General features: G+C 40.0%; 1 protein-coding gene across 1 annotated transcript in view; it reads left to right on the top strand.

Moving 5' to 3' along the window:
- ADAMTS12 (ADAM metallopeptidase with thrombospondin type 1 motif 12) overlaps window positions 1–14,593 on the top strand; it is a 373,778-nt gene that overhangs the window by 341,646 nt on the left and 17,539 nt on the right. Inside the window, 2 exon segments of the mRNA XM_021076980.1 lie at window positions 1,690–1,833; window positions 9,198–9,354. Of these exon segments, the coding sequence (XP_020932639.1) occupies window positions 1,690–1,833; window positions 9,198–9,354 (301 nt within the window).

Raw genomic sequence — 14,593 nt, 5'->3', positions numbered from 1 at the left:
GGTAAGTTTGTATTGCTATAAACTTCCCTTCTAGAATTGCTTTTGCTGAATCTCATAGTTTTGGATCAGTGTGTTCCATTTCCATTCATATCCAGGTATTTTTTTTTAATTTCCTCATTTTCTTCAGTACCACATAGTTTATTTAGACTCCACATGTTTATGTTTTGGGGAGATATAAAATTATATATATATATATAAATATTTTTTGTAGTTGATTTCTAGTCTCATACCATTGTGGTGGAAAAGATACTCAATGTGATTTCAGTCTTAAATGTAGCAAAACTTGTTTGGTGAACTAGTATATGACTCTATTTCAAATTCCATGTGCACTTGGAAAGAATCTTTATTCTGTTGCATTTGGGTGGAAAGTTCTATGTATATCTATTAACTACATTTGATCTAAGGTAACATTTAAAGCCAATGTTATTTTTCTGTCTGGATGATCTGTCCATTGATGTCAGTGGGTGTTAATGTCCCCTAATACTACTGTGTTAATAGCAATATCTCACATTTTTGTTAATATTGGCTTTATGGATTTAGGTGCTCCTGTGTTGGATGAATATATTTACAATTATTATATCTTCTTGCTGAATTGATCCATTTATAATTACACAATATTCTTCTTTGTCTCTTGGGTTTTTGTTTAGTTGGTTGGGTGGGTTTTTTTTTTTTTTTTGCTGCACCCATAGCATGTGGAAGTTCCTGGGCCAGTGATGAAACCTGCACCACAGCAATGACCACACAGATCCTTAACCCACAGATCCTGAGTCACTAGGGAACTCCCTTCATCTCTTCTTAGAATCTTTAAGATCAATAGACAAAATATTGTCTGATATAGGAATTGCTCCATGGCTTTCTTTCATTTCTATTTGCATGGAATACCTTTTTCCATCTCTTTACTTCAAAGTAACTATTGAAAGGTATGTACTTATCGCCATTTTATCAATTATTTTCCAGTTGTTTGGTAGTTCTTTATTTTTTTCTTTTCTCTTCTGATTTGATGACTATATTTGCTGTGTTTGGATTCCTTTCTGTTGGTGTATTATTTATCTATTATAGTTTTGTTTTGTGATTACCATGAGGTTAAATATGTTTTATATATATATTTTAAATTGTCTGTTAAGTTCAGATTCATTTTAATAACCCTGAATTTTTATGTCTCCTGAACCCTGAATTTTTATATATATTATATATACATAAAATTTGTGTGTGTGTGTGCTTTTTAAGGCTGCACCCACAGCATATGGAGGCTCCCAGGCTAGGGGTCGAATCAGAGCTACAGCTGCAAACCTGCACCAGAGCCACAGCAACACCAGATCCAAGCACATCTTTGACCTACACCACAGCTCATGGCAATGCAGGATCCTCAACCCACTGAGCAAGGCCAGGTATCAAACCCACAAACTCATGGTTTCTAGTCGATTCATTTCTGCTGCACCAAGATGAGAACCCAATTTCTTATTTCTGAACTAAAAAAAAACATTGTTAAATAATTGGGGGGGTGGAGTTCCTGTCATAGTTTGGCGGTAAAGAATCAGACTAGTATCCATGAAGACAGGGGTTCAATCCCTGGCCTTGGTAAGTGGGTTGAAGAAAACGATCATCTCTGAGAAAAAAAAAAAAATATTTATTTCTTTATACCTGAAAATGACACCATTTTTACCTGACCTTGTCCCTGTTGTGGGCCAGTGTTCCAGGTCCTGTGGAGGCGGAGTTCAGGAGAGAAGAGTGACATGTCCAGGGGGCCACTGTGACTGGATGAAAAGGCCCAAGTCCACCGCCCCCTGCAATGGACACCTGTGCTGTCACTGGGTCACTGGGCACTGGGGCCTGGTAAGAATCAGTTGTTGTCTCTTCTGTTTATTTTAGTCTTTTTTTTTTAAAAAATATCATTTGTTTTTTCTTTTGATTTTAAAAGTCATATCTAATCCCTCTAAATGTTTAATGTGTCCATTGATTCAAAGTGTGTTTCCATATATTTTAGTTCTATATTTCACTCCTCTGTTTTCTCATACCTCTAAGTGTACTAAAAGCTGACCCATAGCTGACATGGTGGTCAGTGTTAACTGCCCTGAGTTCAGAAGAGAAAAAGATCAAATACCTGCAGAAGAGAAAAGATCAAATACCAAAAACTAGCCCAGAGGCACAAAGCCTAGGGAAAAATGATTGGGAACCCTAACATCTTCAATTATCTGGCTTTTTCTAGAGCAAACAGAAGTTGCATATGCCCTGAAGCTTGAGGCTTAGCATGATTTAGTGAATTTCAGATCTCTTGTCAACTGGCAGATCATCAGTTTGCAGGATGGCCAGTATGTTTGATGGAAAAACAAATAAAATAATTAAATTGTAAATGAGAGAAAGATTGATGATTCTTACAGAGTTTACTTACTGTAGAAATAAGACCATCAGAGACATTAAAAATAAGGAAATTCTCCCATAGCCAGATTTGCCATCATTCTGACTTGTTTTATCCTAGGTTCTCTAAAAAAAAAGTCTTGAGGTGAAATCTGATACTTTATAAGGAATTACCACACCAGGGAAGCAAGAGCAATAGAAAAAAGGAAGGAGGCGGGGAAGATGGGACATCAGGTACAAAAGGTGACAAACAATGAGGCTGACCACTTTTCCTAACTGACTGCTTATTGGTGTCAGGAACAAGTGAATGCTTTGCTCTGGAAAGGTCTTCTTTTTCCTTCTTTGGCTGCAACCGCAGCATATGGAAGTTTCCAGGCCAGGGATCAAATCCAAGCTGCATCTACAACCTACACCACAGCTGCAGCAATGCCAGATCCTTAACCCACTGCACCACAGTGGAAACTCCATCTAAAGAAGGTCTTTTAAAAGCTGTTGAACTACTGCCTCTTCAAGGAGTTCATCCAGAGGCAGAAAGAGAGATTATCTACTGCCTCCTCATTCCCAGGGTTAGGTAGAAGGACTCCCCTTAGATGGCTGGTATCCTGCCTTGTCTTGGGTTATTCATGTGTGGGAAGGTCTCGCTGTATCTCACGTTTCATTGGCAGCGAGAAGGTCCAAAGACAGGAGGTGAGAGGCATACAACATGGGCATGAAGTGCAGGCTGACGGGTTGTACTTCCAGGAAGTTGGTTACTCCCTCACCTGGGGCCCATCAACAGCCAACAGCTAGGAGAGCCAAGAGGTTCTGATACACTAACCACTCGACTATTAATATTTTTAAAAGTAACTTGTTCTTGTGGAAGTGTATTTTAATGATTATAATTGTAGCACAAGCAGTGCAGCATTTTGCCAAACATAATGTCCTCAGATATTTTTAGGTTGCTGTGTTCTAAATAATTGTCATTGTTATAGCAGTGTAGTTGTACCTGCATAGCGCTGATCAATTGGGATGCTGTCATGTACTCTTGAAAAAGGCCCCTGCTGGTGCATCTAACTCAAGGTTGTATTAGTCTCTGGGCATTATCCCACTCAAATCTAGGTGGAGCAAGATGACTCACTATTGCTAAAACAACATTGTGTATTAATCAGTTAGCCTGCAACAAATAAAAAATACGTATTTTATTACTTTATAGCTTAAAAAAATGACTAGTAGACAACGAAGAATGACATCAACCATTCTCTTAGACAAGATCCATAGCATTTTCTATTGCCCTGTTTTCATGGGCATCTATTCTGATTCATGATGAATTTCCAAGGGAGAGTCTGGTATCCAGGCAAGCTTCTGGTTACACAGCCTACTAAGCTCTCTGCCAGGGCCAGTACCTAGCTTTCACGCTACCCCATGGGACATGTGAACAATAGAAAAGGTTACACAGTTGTGTCATTTTCCATATGAAGATAATTTATATTTAGGCATCTTATAGTCTCTCCCTTAGAAATTTAATTTATTTCCTATTTATTAGAAATTCAGTTATTGCAAAACCAATTTTCCCCACAACCTGAAAAATTATACTCAACAAATAAAGATGTATTTCAGAATTAGGCTCTTCACAAATACCCTGGAGCCCTGTATAACAATTATAAGCTTCACTAATCAAATCAAATGTGACCATTAGAAAGCAAAATTTGATACAATGTGAACTTCCATGAAAATACTATAAATTTGGGCCCATTCAGGGTACAAAATCCCATAGATTAAAAACTACAGATAACTTTTTTAGGTCTCAATGTCAATTTCTTGAGGCTTTAGTACCTTATTTGTTGTAAAGGAAAGTTGGATAATGCAATTTTCTTTCTGGCAAGAATGATGGTGATATCCTAGCAAATATGACAATAGTAATGATGTGTGAAGCATATAAAGCTCTTAGGGTAAAAATTGAAAAGAAGAAATTGTCAAAAACACCCCCATGTTCCTGGAAAAATACAGGCTGCTCCCCATTTTGACATTTAGGTAGCACAGAGGTTTTAAGTTGTGAAATTTTGTGTGACTGGTCTTTAGCCAGATTTCTAGTGCATTTCTTCAGTTATAATTACTACATGAAGTTGGAATAGAAAGTGTTAATATCAATGAGAAACTTAAAATACATAGACTATCTGACACAATAATTCTACCCTTAATAATTTAACCCACAGAGTTCCTGTTGTGCAGCAGAAATGAGTCTGACTGGTGTCCGTTGGGATGTGGGTTCAGTCCCTGGCCTTGCTCAGTGGGTGGGGTATCCAGCATTGCAGTGAGCTGTGGTGTGGGTTGCAGATGCGGCTCAGATACCAAATTGCTATGGCTGTGGCATGGGCTGGCAGCTGTAGCTTCAGTTCAACCCCTGGCCTGGGAACTTCCATGTGCCATGGGTGCTGTCCTAAAAAGCAAAAAAATAATTTAACCCACAAATATCCCAGTAGATGTAATCCTAGATGACTGTAAAGAATGTTCATTGCCATGTTGCCATAATAGAAATTCGGAAAATAATTTGAATATCTATTGAAGGAGGAACTGGTTAATTTTACTAATTTATTATAGTACATCTTTTTTAAGAATGAGGTAGACCTATATTTCTTTTACTTTTTTTAGGGCCACACCCATGGCATATGGAAGTTCCCAGGCTAGGGGTTGAATCTGAGCTACAGCTGCCCACCTACGCCACAGCCATAGCAACATCAGATCTGAGCCATATCTGTGACCTGCACTACAGCTCATGGCAATGCTGGATCCTTAACCCACTGAACGAGGCCAGGGATCAAACCTGCAACCTCACGGATCCTAGTTGAGTTCATTAACTGCTGAGCCAGGGAAGGAACTCCAAGACCTATATTTCTGAGATGTGAAAATTTCCAACAGCAGAAGTTCAGAATTTCCTTAGAGGGAGTTAGAAGTAATGGTCTCTTGAAGGGGGGCATGAATGAAAGCTTCCTTGGAAGAGCCATATATTAAGATTTCATCAATTGTGCATATCGCAGAATGGGGGGTATTGGAGGTGGTTCCACCCACCAGCGTTTGGCCTTGCCCTTGACCTCCATGATCTATTATTAAGTAAAAAGGACAAGTTACATAGTGTTTAAGTAAGACATATGAATGGATTGAACATACACATTTGCCATTTCCATTAAATAGCAGGAGAGAGAAAAAACTAAAAGTGTCACAAACCCACAAAGACAAAGAAGACAGGAAACAGCAAAGGGAGGGGGTCAATAAAATTTTGGGAGATAGGAGCAGATAGCCAAATTTATAATTGATTTAACATGCCAGAGAAAGCTTAACATTATCTATAGCAAAAATATTCCAAGTATCTCTGAAGGCAGAGGTGAGGGTAAAGGAAAATAGGAGTTGATTGAAAGTTTCTAAGAGAAGCAGTTGGATCTTTAGAACCTTTCCTATTTCCCAACCATAGTCTAGAAGTCTTCTCTCTGGAGAAGGAGCAAGATAGACCTTGGAGTCAGGCACAATTGGTCAGTGGTTAAGTGACCATATCACCAGTGGCTAAGTGATGTAAATACAGTAAATAGTGTGATGTCCCCCTCTCCCACTGAGCTACCCAAAGGCAGGGGACCAGTTAAGCCTCAAGAGGAAAAAAACCACATGCGACCTCTTGCTGATCACCTTAAAGCCATGTCTCAATAACTGCCACCCAAAGAACTTCCAATCAGCTCATCAGTGCCTCATATTAACTACGCATAAGGAGCCTAGGACTTCTGGACATTTAAGAAAACCCTATCACACCAAGGGCAAAATAACAAAACAGAACCAAAGGAACTCCAAGGAATAGAGACTATGAAAGAAACAAATGAACTCCTCCTCATAATATATAATCAGGCTCATTAGAGAAATGAGGTTATACCCATGTGGTAGCTTCTCATTAAAGCTATATTAAAAGCATATGAGAAGAACTTAGAAGATTTTTAGAATGGCAAAAATGAAAGTTTAAATAGAAGATTGTGAAAATAAGATGAAGAAATCTCTCAGGAAAAGGGGAAGACAAAGTGAGATAAAAGATAAGGAGATTGGAGGATCAGGCCAGGAGGTACAATGTTGGAATAATATTTCAGAAAAGGAGAACAGAGACGAAACAGAAGTGAGGAAATTGTCAAAGAATTAATACAAGAAAAATTGTCCATATCTGGAGAACATGAGTCTCCACGGCCTTCATTAAATGCTATAATAAAAAAAGAAAAGTTAGGGAAGAGGAATGTGTTTCTACATCAGTAAGACCAGAAAACAAATCTTATTTTTACATGGTTGTTACAAGAATTGAACTCAATATTTCCTATCTGCTTACAGTGCTGAACATACATGACGTGCAAGAAAATTATTCAGTTAAGATGCTTGCATTAGTTTGTATCAGTTATTAATCATCAAGCAGTGTCTCCAGTTGATCTGTGTTAGTTGAGTGGTAGCAATAACAGATTCCAGTCTTCATGTATTTGTTCTATAGCTTCTCACAGAGAGTTCTTCACTGATTGCTGAAACCTGAGAGTCACCTTTTCCCAAACAGACCAGTTTAAGCTGAAGAGAAGCTCTGTGTTCTTATTGGACAAAGAAAGCATCCAGGACTGAATAAGGATAATGCAGGGGTCAGTATAGGGTGTGAGCAATTCAGTTATTCAGCAGCCTCGGAGCTAAGCTCCATCCCTATCTGGGGTGCTCAGTTCTGAACAAAGATCCTTTATTTTTATTGGATACGAGGAAGTGGAACTAAGCATTAGAAGAGGTACCTGCTAAAACCCCAAACTCACAAGTTAACAAAACCCAAATCAGTACCCGTGCTTCCTACCTAATCCTCCAATTAAATACAACACAAATGCATGCACCTTCTAAACCATAAGTTAGCTAATAAACGCATGGGCAGTTACGTGTGTGCTCATTTTTGCGCTTGGCTTGGAATTAGTCCCCTGTCTTAATTTGCCCTGCCCAAGAGGGCCTGCATGACCTCAGCACTCAGGACCAGCCCAGCTTTGTTCCATCAGATCCTTAGAAGCAGAAAGTTGGAAAGGAAATCATTTGTTCTTTATCTAACAAGCTTATTTTACAGAGGAAGAGAGAGGTCGAGTGAGTTCCAGGACAGTATGCAATGAATGAAAAAGCCCAAGTCTCCTGAATTCTGGTCCAGTACCCAGTACCCGTTATCATATTCTGCCTTGATTAATTTCCCTTAGTCTTCCTCTACCCTCTGTCGCGCACATTGATTTATTCAGCATCAGTTGAATAAGTTATTTTCTTGGTTTTTTTTTTTTTTTTCTGTTCATGCCCATGGAGAATTTGATGTGAATTCATTGAATAAAATTACCTTTAGGTTTAGTCAGAGTAATCTCTGATTTTTTTCTGTCTTTTATCTTTTTAGGGCCGCACTCACAGCACATGTGGCCCCCCAGGCCAGGGGTCAAATCGGAGCCGTAGCTGCTGGCCTATGCCACAGCCACAGCAACACCAGATCCAAGCTGTGTCTGCGACCTACACCACAGCTCACGGCAATGCCAGATCTTCAACCCACTAGGCAAGGCCAGGGATCAAACCCACATCCTCATGGATACTAGTCAGGTTTGTTTACCACTGAGCCACAAAGGGAACTCTGTAATCTCTGATTTTATAAAACAAACATGAAGTTCCATGATGATGGCCTTGCTCTAGGCTTTATAAAGAGTTGAATAAAATAAAAGCAGTGGATGTTAAGAAAATGTTGATGTTTCTCCTCTTATCCCATGATGGAGTTTTGTGGAAAGCAGAGTTTGCTAGCAGCTTTCTGGTTTCAATGGTGTCTCACTGTGGGTATTTTTTCCTTTACTTATCTTGGGGACCAGTAATATTTCAAATGGCAAATGGAATATTGTTTCTCCAGAATTTGCCATGCAGCACTCTTTAATGGCCGATCAATCAGTGATTATTTACAGAATGTCAGGCTGTGTTTAGCACTCAGCTACTTGCCATGCAGGACAAAGCAAGAGGGAACTGGGAGATTTTTGATTATATGAGGCTAAAAGTAGTAAAACATGAGAGAGAATCTAAATCATAAGAGTATATGTGGTTCACAATAGCCAAAAGGTGGAAGCAATCCAAGGGTCTATCAACAGATCAATGGGTAAAGAAAATGTACTACCTACAATGGAATATTATCCCGCCTTAAAAAGGAAATTCTGACACAGATTGTAACGTGGAGGAAACTTGAAAACATTGTATCGTTGAAATAAGCCAGTCACCAAAGGACAAATGTAAGATTTCATGTATATGAAGAACCTCAAGTAGTCAAATTCATAGAGACCAAAAAGAGAATGGTGGTTGCCAGGGGCTGGGGCAGGGTGGGTCGGGGGGTGCCCAATGAGGTATTCTTATTTCATGGGTACAGAACCTGAGAAGATGAAAAAGTCCTAGAGATGGATGATGGTAATTAATGATTGCAGAACAATATGAATGTGTCTAAGGCACCGAACTGTGTACTGAAAATGGTCAAAACTAGTTCAGAAAAAACCAGATTGCTGAAGCACCAGAGCCCAGATATGAAAAAAACTTTTTTCTATTTTGCTTGCACTAAAGCCTCTGTCCAAAGTTTTTTGGGAAACCCAATAGTAAATTAAGCCAAATTCAATTCACCCCATCTGTAAGATAAACTCTTCCTAAATTCTCATCTCCAAATTATGAGTGCTTTTATTCTATTCTATGACGCCTTCAAAAAACTTCATTCAGATAAGTGAGGCTTTCCCCCACTTGCCTGCAGTGGGCTTCAAGCAGTTCTGCTGGAGTGCCCTGGTGAGCCTGGGGGAGAATTCTGACCTTCTCCACACCCCCCTCTCTTCCAGTGCACTGCGTCCTGTGGAGGTGGCTTTCAGAAGAGGATGGTCCATTGTGTTGCCTCAGAGAATAAAACCGAAGGCCAGGATGGATGCCTGTGTGATCACGAACCCAGACCCTTAGAAATGCAAAAATGCAACCAGCAGGCCTGCAGAAAGAATGCTGGTAGGTAAATGGCTTTGCTCAAGGGGGACGGAGCTATTTGTAAATAAGCTGTCCTGCACGTCTGGATTTCTGTATAGTTTTAGTCCCCTTGAATGAGTTGAGAATTTTAAATGCGGAAGAGGCCAGCGAGCTCCCCTGGGGCCATCTGTCTGATTTGGTGAAGTTTGACACTAATTCCTTGAGGGATTATCTCAGCCACTTTCATATCTCAAAGCACATTCACATTTCATCCCACACAGATGAGACTCACTTCTATTTTTTCAAAGATTTCTGGGAAATGTTCCAGCCTTTCTCAGGAACCGAGTCAAGTATGCAATGGCCCTTCCTATCAATCTAGCACTGCTGTCTTAGGTCAGCTTCCACAGAAACGGATTCTGAGGCACAAACTTGTGTGCAAGGGATTCATTAAGGAGGGCTCCCAGGTAAGAACCACTAAGGGAGAGGGAAGCAAGACGGAAGAGGGAGGAAGCACAGCCAGGCTGCCGTCTTAGCCACAGTCCTAGCTTCCACCTAGTCCCACTGGGACGATCCAGGTGAAAGTGCCATTTCAGAGCTGTCTGCTCTTGAGGACAGTGAGTTGAGCATTCATGCACCCACTCCTTTCAGCCATTGGCCAACAGCTAAACCCAGAGAGTGAATTTGCAGGTATCTAAGGCTCTCTAACCATTGGTGGTCTTTTCCCAAAGATTCTTAAAGATGAGAGAGAGTGCAGCCTGTGGTCTGTTCATCTGTTCCTCTCCTCCTTCCCAGCACTGAGGGCTGGCACTCAGCAGAGACTACCTTTAGCGTTAAAATCCTGTGAAGAGTTTCCCTACGGGGTGTTTATTTACAAATCATGTTTTATTTAACAAATAATTGTAGGGCACTTACTATGTGTTAAATATAACGGCAAACAGGGAACAAAACCACCAACCAGTGAGACACTAATTAGGGCAGTACGGATGTTATGAGAGTACCTGGGAAGGGAGTCCAACGTAAACTGGGGAGAGTGGGGAAGCCTCCCAGAGGAAGTGAAAGATGAGTAGAGAGGACAGGCAGGGGGTTCCAGGAGCAGCTTTCAGTGTCTGCAACAATAAGGAAGACAATGATGTCATGGCACATGAGTGTGATTCAAGTACAAAGTTCAGGGAGAGTTAGGAAACAGAAGAGCTAGAGGTGTAACTAGCACTAGTGGACAGAGAGCCTCATAAAACACGCTGATGAGCTTGGACTTTATCCCTGGGGCAGAAGGGGGCCACTAAAGTATTCCAAACGGGGGAGTGAAGATAAGAAAGTCAGTGGGAGCTCCCATCATGGCTCAGTGGTTAACGAACTCAGCTAGGATCCAAGAGGATGTGAGTTGGATCCCTGGCCTCACTCAGTGGGTTGAGGATCCAGCGTTGCTGTGAGCGTGATGTAGGTATAGACGCGGCTCAGATCTGGCGTTGCTATGCCTGTGGTGTAGGCTGGTAGCTATATCTCCCATTCAACTCCTAGCCTGGGAACCTCCATATGCCACGGGTGTGGCCCTAAAAGGACAAAAAGTCATGTGGGCTGTAATATGGAAGATAAAGGAAGAGACCAGTTAGGAAACAGCAGCTACACCCCAAGCAGGAGATGTATGTGGCATGAACTAAGACAGCAGAAATGCAGATAGAAATGAGTGGATTTAGGAGCTATATAAGAGATATGGCAGGATGCTGTGCTGGGGAAAGAGGAGGGAGAACAAAGCCCAAATTTCCAACTTGGGCAACTGAGTAGATGAGACTACCATTCACTGAGAAGGAGCCCAGGAGTGGGTTTGGGAATGAGGAAAGGTAATGAGTTGTGTTGGGAAGCCTCTGAATCATTTAGGTAGGCGTGTCCTGTGATTGGTTTTTACACAGGTGCAGAGGGCAGGAGAGAGATGTGGGTTGGAAATTCCGAACCCTCAGTGCACTGAGGGGGGAGTGCTTCAGGTGTAATGATCATGTGCAACATCATTCTGTCCAACCTGCATCTGAGGGTGGCTCTCATTGACCTTTCTTCAAACTCCAAAGGGTTCATTTTCAGAAGTATTCAGTTTTAGCCTTCCAGACTCTTGCTACTCAACATGTGGTCCCTGGACAGCTGCATTGGCATCACCTGGGGGCTTGTTATAAATGCAGGATCTCAGACCTCACCCCAGACCTGCTAAATCAGAATTTGCATTTAAACAAGACCCCCAAGTGATGTGGATGTACATTAAAGTTCGAGACGCATCCTATTCTAGACCAAGGGATCAGTTTGAGACTCTCCCTTTTATGCCATCTCATCGTATTCTACAACACCACGTTTTTAAAATGCTGAGGGGTAAAATCCTTTTATGTTTTTGGTTTTTATATAATTGAAGCAGAAACATAGTCTTAGTTGACCACACCTAGGGTTATGGGTTATTTTTTTATTTTTTTTTTAAGTTTTATTGAAGTATAATTGATTTACACTGTTATGATCATTTCTGCTGTACAACAAAGTGATTCAGTTATACATGTACACACATTCATTCTTTTTCAGATTTCTCACATAGATTATCACAGAATATTGGGTAGAGTTCTCTGTGCTATACAGCAGGTCCCCACTGGCCAATCATTCCATATACCACAGTGTGTATATGCCAGTTACAAATGGCCAGTCTATCCCTTCCCCACCAATCTGTCCCCTTTGGGAACCACAAGTTCTTCAAAGTCTATAAGTCTGTTTCTGTTCTGAAAGTAAGTTAATTTGTATCCTCTTCCTAGATTTTGCATATAAGTGATATCATATGATGTTTGTCTTTCACTGTCTAACTTCACTTAGTATGATAATTTCTAGGTCCATCTGTGTTGCTGCAAATGGCTTTATTTCATCTTCTTTAGGACTGAGTAATAGTCCATTGTATATATGTACTACATTTTATATATGTACTACATTTTATTGACCCATTCTTCTGTCGATGGACATTTAGGTTGCTTCCATGTCTTGACTATTGTAAATATTACTGTGGTGAACATTGGGGTGCATGTATGTATCTCTTCAAATTATGGTTTTCTCATATGCCCAGGAGTGGGATTGCTGGGTCATTGATAGTTATATTTTTAGTTTTTTGAGGAACCTCCATGGTGTTTTCCATAGTGGTTGCACCAATGTACATTTTCCCCAACAGTGTAAGAGGGGTCTTTTTCCACACCCTCTCCAGCGTTTATTGTTTGTAGACTTTTTGATCTTGGCCATTCTGGCTGGCATAAAGTGGTACCTCATAGTAGTTTTGATTTACATTTCTCTAAATATTAGTGATACTGAGCATCTTTTTTTTAGCATATTTTCATGTGTGTGTGTGTTGACATCTACTTTGGAGAAATGTCTATGTAGATCTTCTGACCATTTTTTGATTGGGTTTTTTGGGTTTCTTTGATATTGAGCTGCATGAGATATTTCTATACTTTAGAGGCTAATCCCTTACCCATCACTCCATTTGTAAATGTTTTCTCCCACTCTGTAGGTTGTCTTTTCAATTTTTGTTTTTATGTTCATTACTCTAGGAAGTGGATCTGAGAAGATATTTCTGTAGTTTATGTCAGAGAGTGTTCTGCCTATATTTTCCTCTAAGAATTTTATAGTATCTGCCCCTATGTTTAGGTTTTAATTCTTTTAAAGTTTTTGGAGTGCATAAGAGAATATTCTGCTTTCATTCTTTTACATGTAGCTGTCAAGTTTCACCAAGATCACTTATTGAAGACTGTCTTTTCTCCATTGTATATGCTTTCCTCTTTTAACACAGATTGACCATAAGTGCCTGAGTTTATTCCTGGGCTTTCAATCCTGTTCCACTGATCTTTGTTTCAGTACCATGCCGTCTTGATTACCATAGCTCTGTGGTGTAGTCTTTTTTTTTTTTTAAGGAATTGGTGTTAACTTTATTAGGTATGATAACATAGCAATCATATTTACTTTTTTTAATTTGCATTTTAATGATAGCAGTAATCTGGATAATTCTTCCATATACTTATGTGCAAAGCATTTCTTTTTTTTTTTTTTTCTCACTGTACAGCAAGGGGATCAAGTTATCCTTACATGTATACATTACAGTTACATTTTTTCCCCACCCTTTGTTCTGTTGCAACATGAGTATCTAGACAAAGTTCTCAATGCTATTCAGCAGGATCTCCTTGTATATCTATTCTAAGTTGTGTCTGATAAGCCCAAGCTCCCGATCCCTCCCACTCCCTCCCCCTCCCATCAGGCAGCCACAAGTCTCTTCTCCAAGTCCATGATTTTCTTTTCTAAGGAGATGTTCATTTGTGCTAGATATTAGATTCCAGTTATAAGTGATATCATATGGTATTTGTCTTTGTCTTTCTGGCTCATTTCACTCAGGATGAGAGTCTCTAGTTCCATCCATGTTGCTGCAAGTGGCATTATGTCATTCTTTTTTATGGCTGAGTAGTATTCCATTGTGTATATATACCACCTCTTCCGAATCCAATCATCTGTCAATGGACATTTGGGTTGTTTCCATGTCCTGGCTATTGTGAATAGTGCTGCAATGAACATGCAGGTGCATGTGTCTGTTTTAAGAAGAGTTTTGTCCGGATAGATGCCCAAGAGTGGGATTGCGGGGTCATATGGAAGTTCTATGTATAGATTTCTAATGTATCTCCAAACTGTTCTCCATAGTGGCTGTACCAGTTGACATTCCCACCAACAGTGCAGGAGAGTTCCCTTTTCTCTCTGTGGTGTAGTCTTAAGTTAGGGAGCCTAATTCCCCTGGCTCCATCTTTTCTTTTTCAAGATTACGTTGGCTATTGGGGGTCTTTTGTGTTTCCGATTTTTTTTTTTTTGTTCTAGTTCTTTGAAAAATACCATTGGTATTTTGGTACTTTGGTAGGGATTGCATTGGAATCTGTAGATTGCCTTGTATAGTATATTCATTTTGACAGAATAGATTGTTTCAATCCAAAAATATGGTATATCTTTCCATCTATTCACATCATTGATTATTTTCATCAGCATCTTATACTTTTCAGTCTTTTGCCCCTTTAGGCAGGCTTATTCCTGGGTATTTTATTCTTTTTGATGCCATGGTAAATAGGATTGTTTCCTTAATTTCTCTTCCAATTTTTTTCAATAATTTATTTTTTCCCCACTGTACAGCAAGGGGATCAAGTTATCCTTACATGTATACATTTTTTCCCCCACCCTTTGTTCTGTTGCAATATGAGTATCTAGACATAGTTCTCAATGCTACTCAGCAGGATCTCCTTGT

Source organism: Sus scrofa, chromosome 16 (assembly GCF_000003025.6).
Source record: "Sus scrofa isolate TJ Tabasco breed Duroc chromosome 16, Sscrofa11.1, whole genome shotgun sequence".
NCBI lineage: Eukaryota > Metazoa > Chordata > Mammalia > Artiodactyla > Suidae > Sus > Sus scrofa.
Note: the sequence above shows the minus strand (reverse complement) of the source record. Positions and strands in the feature narration are given on the sequence as shown.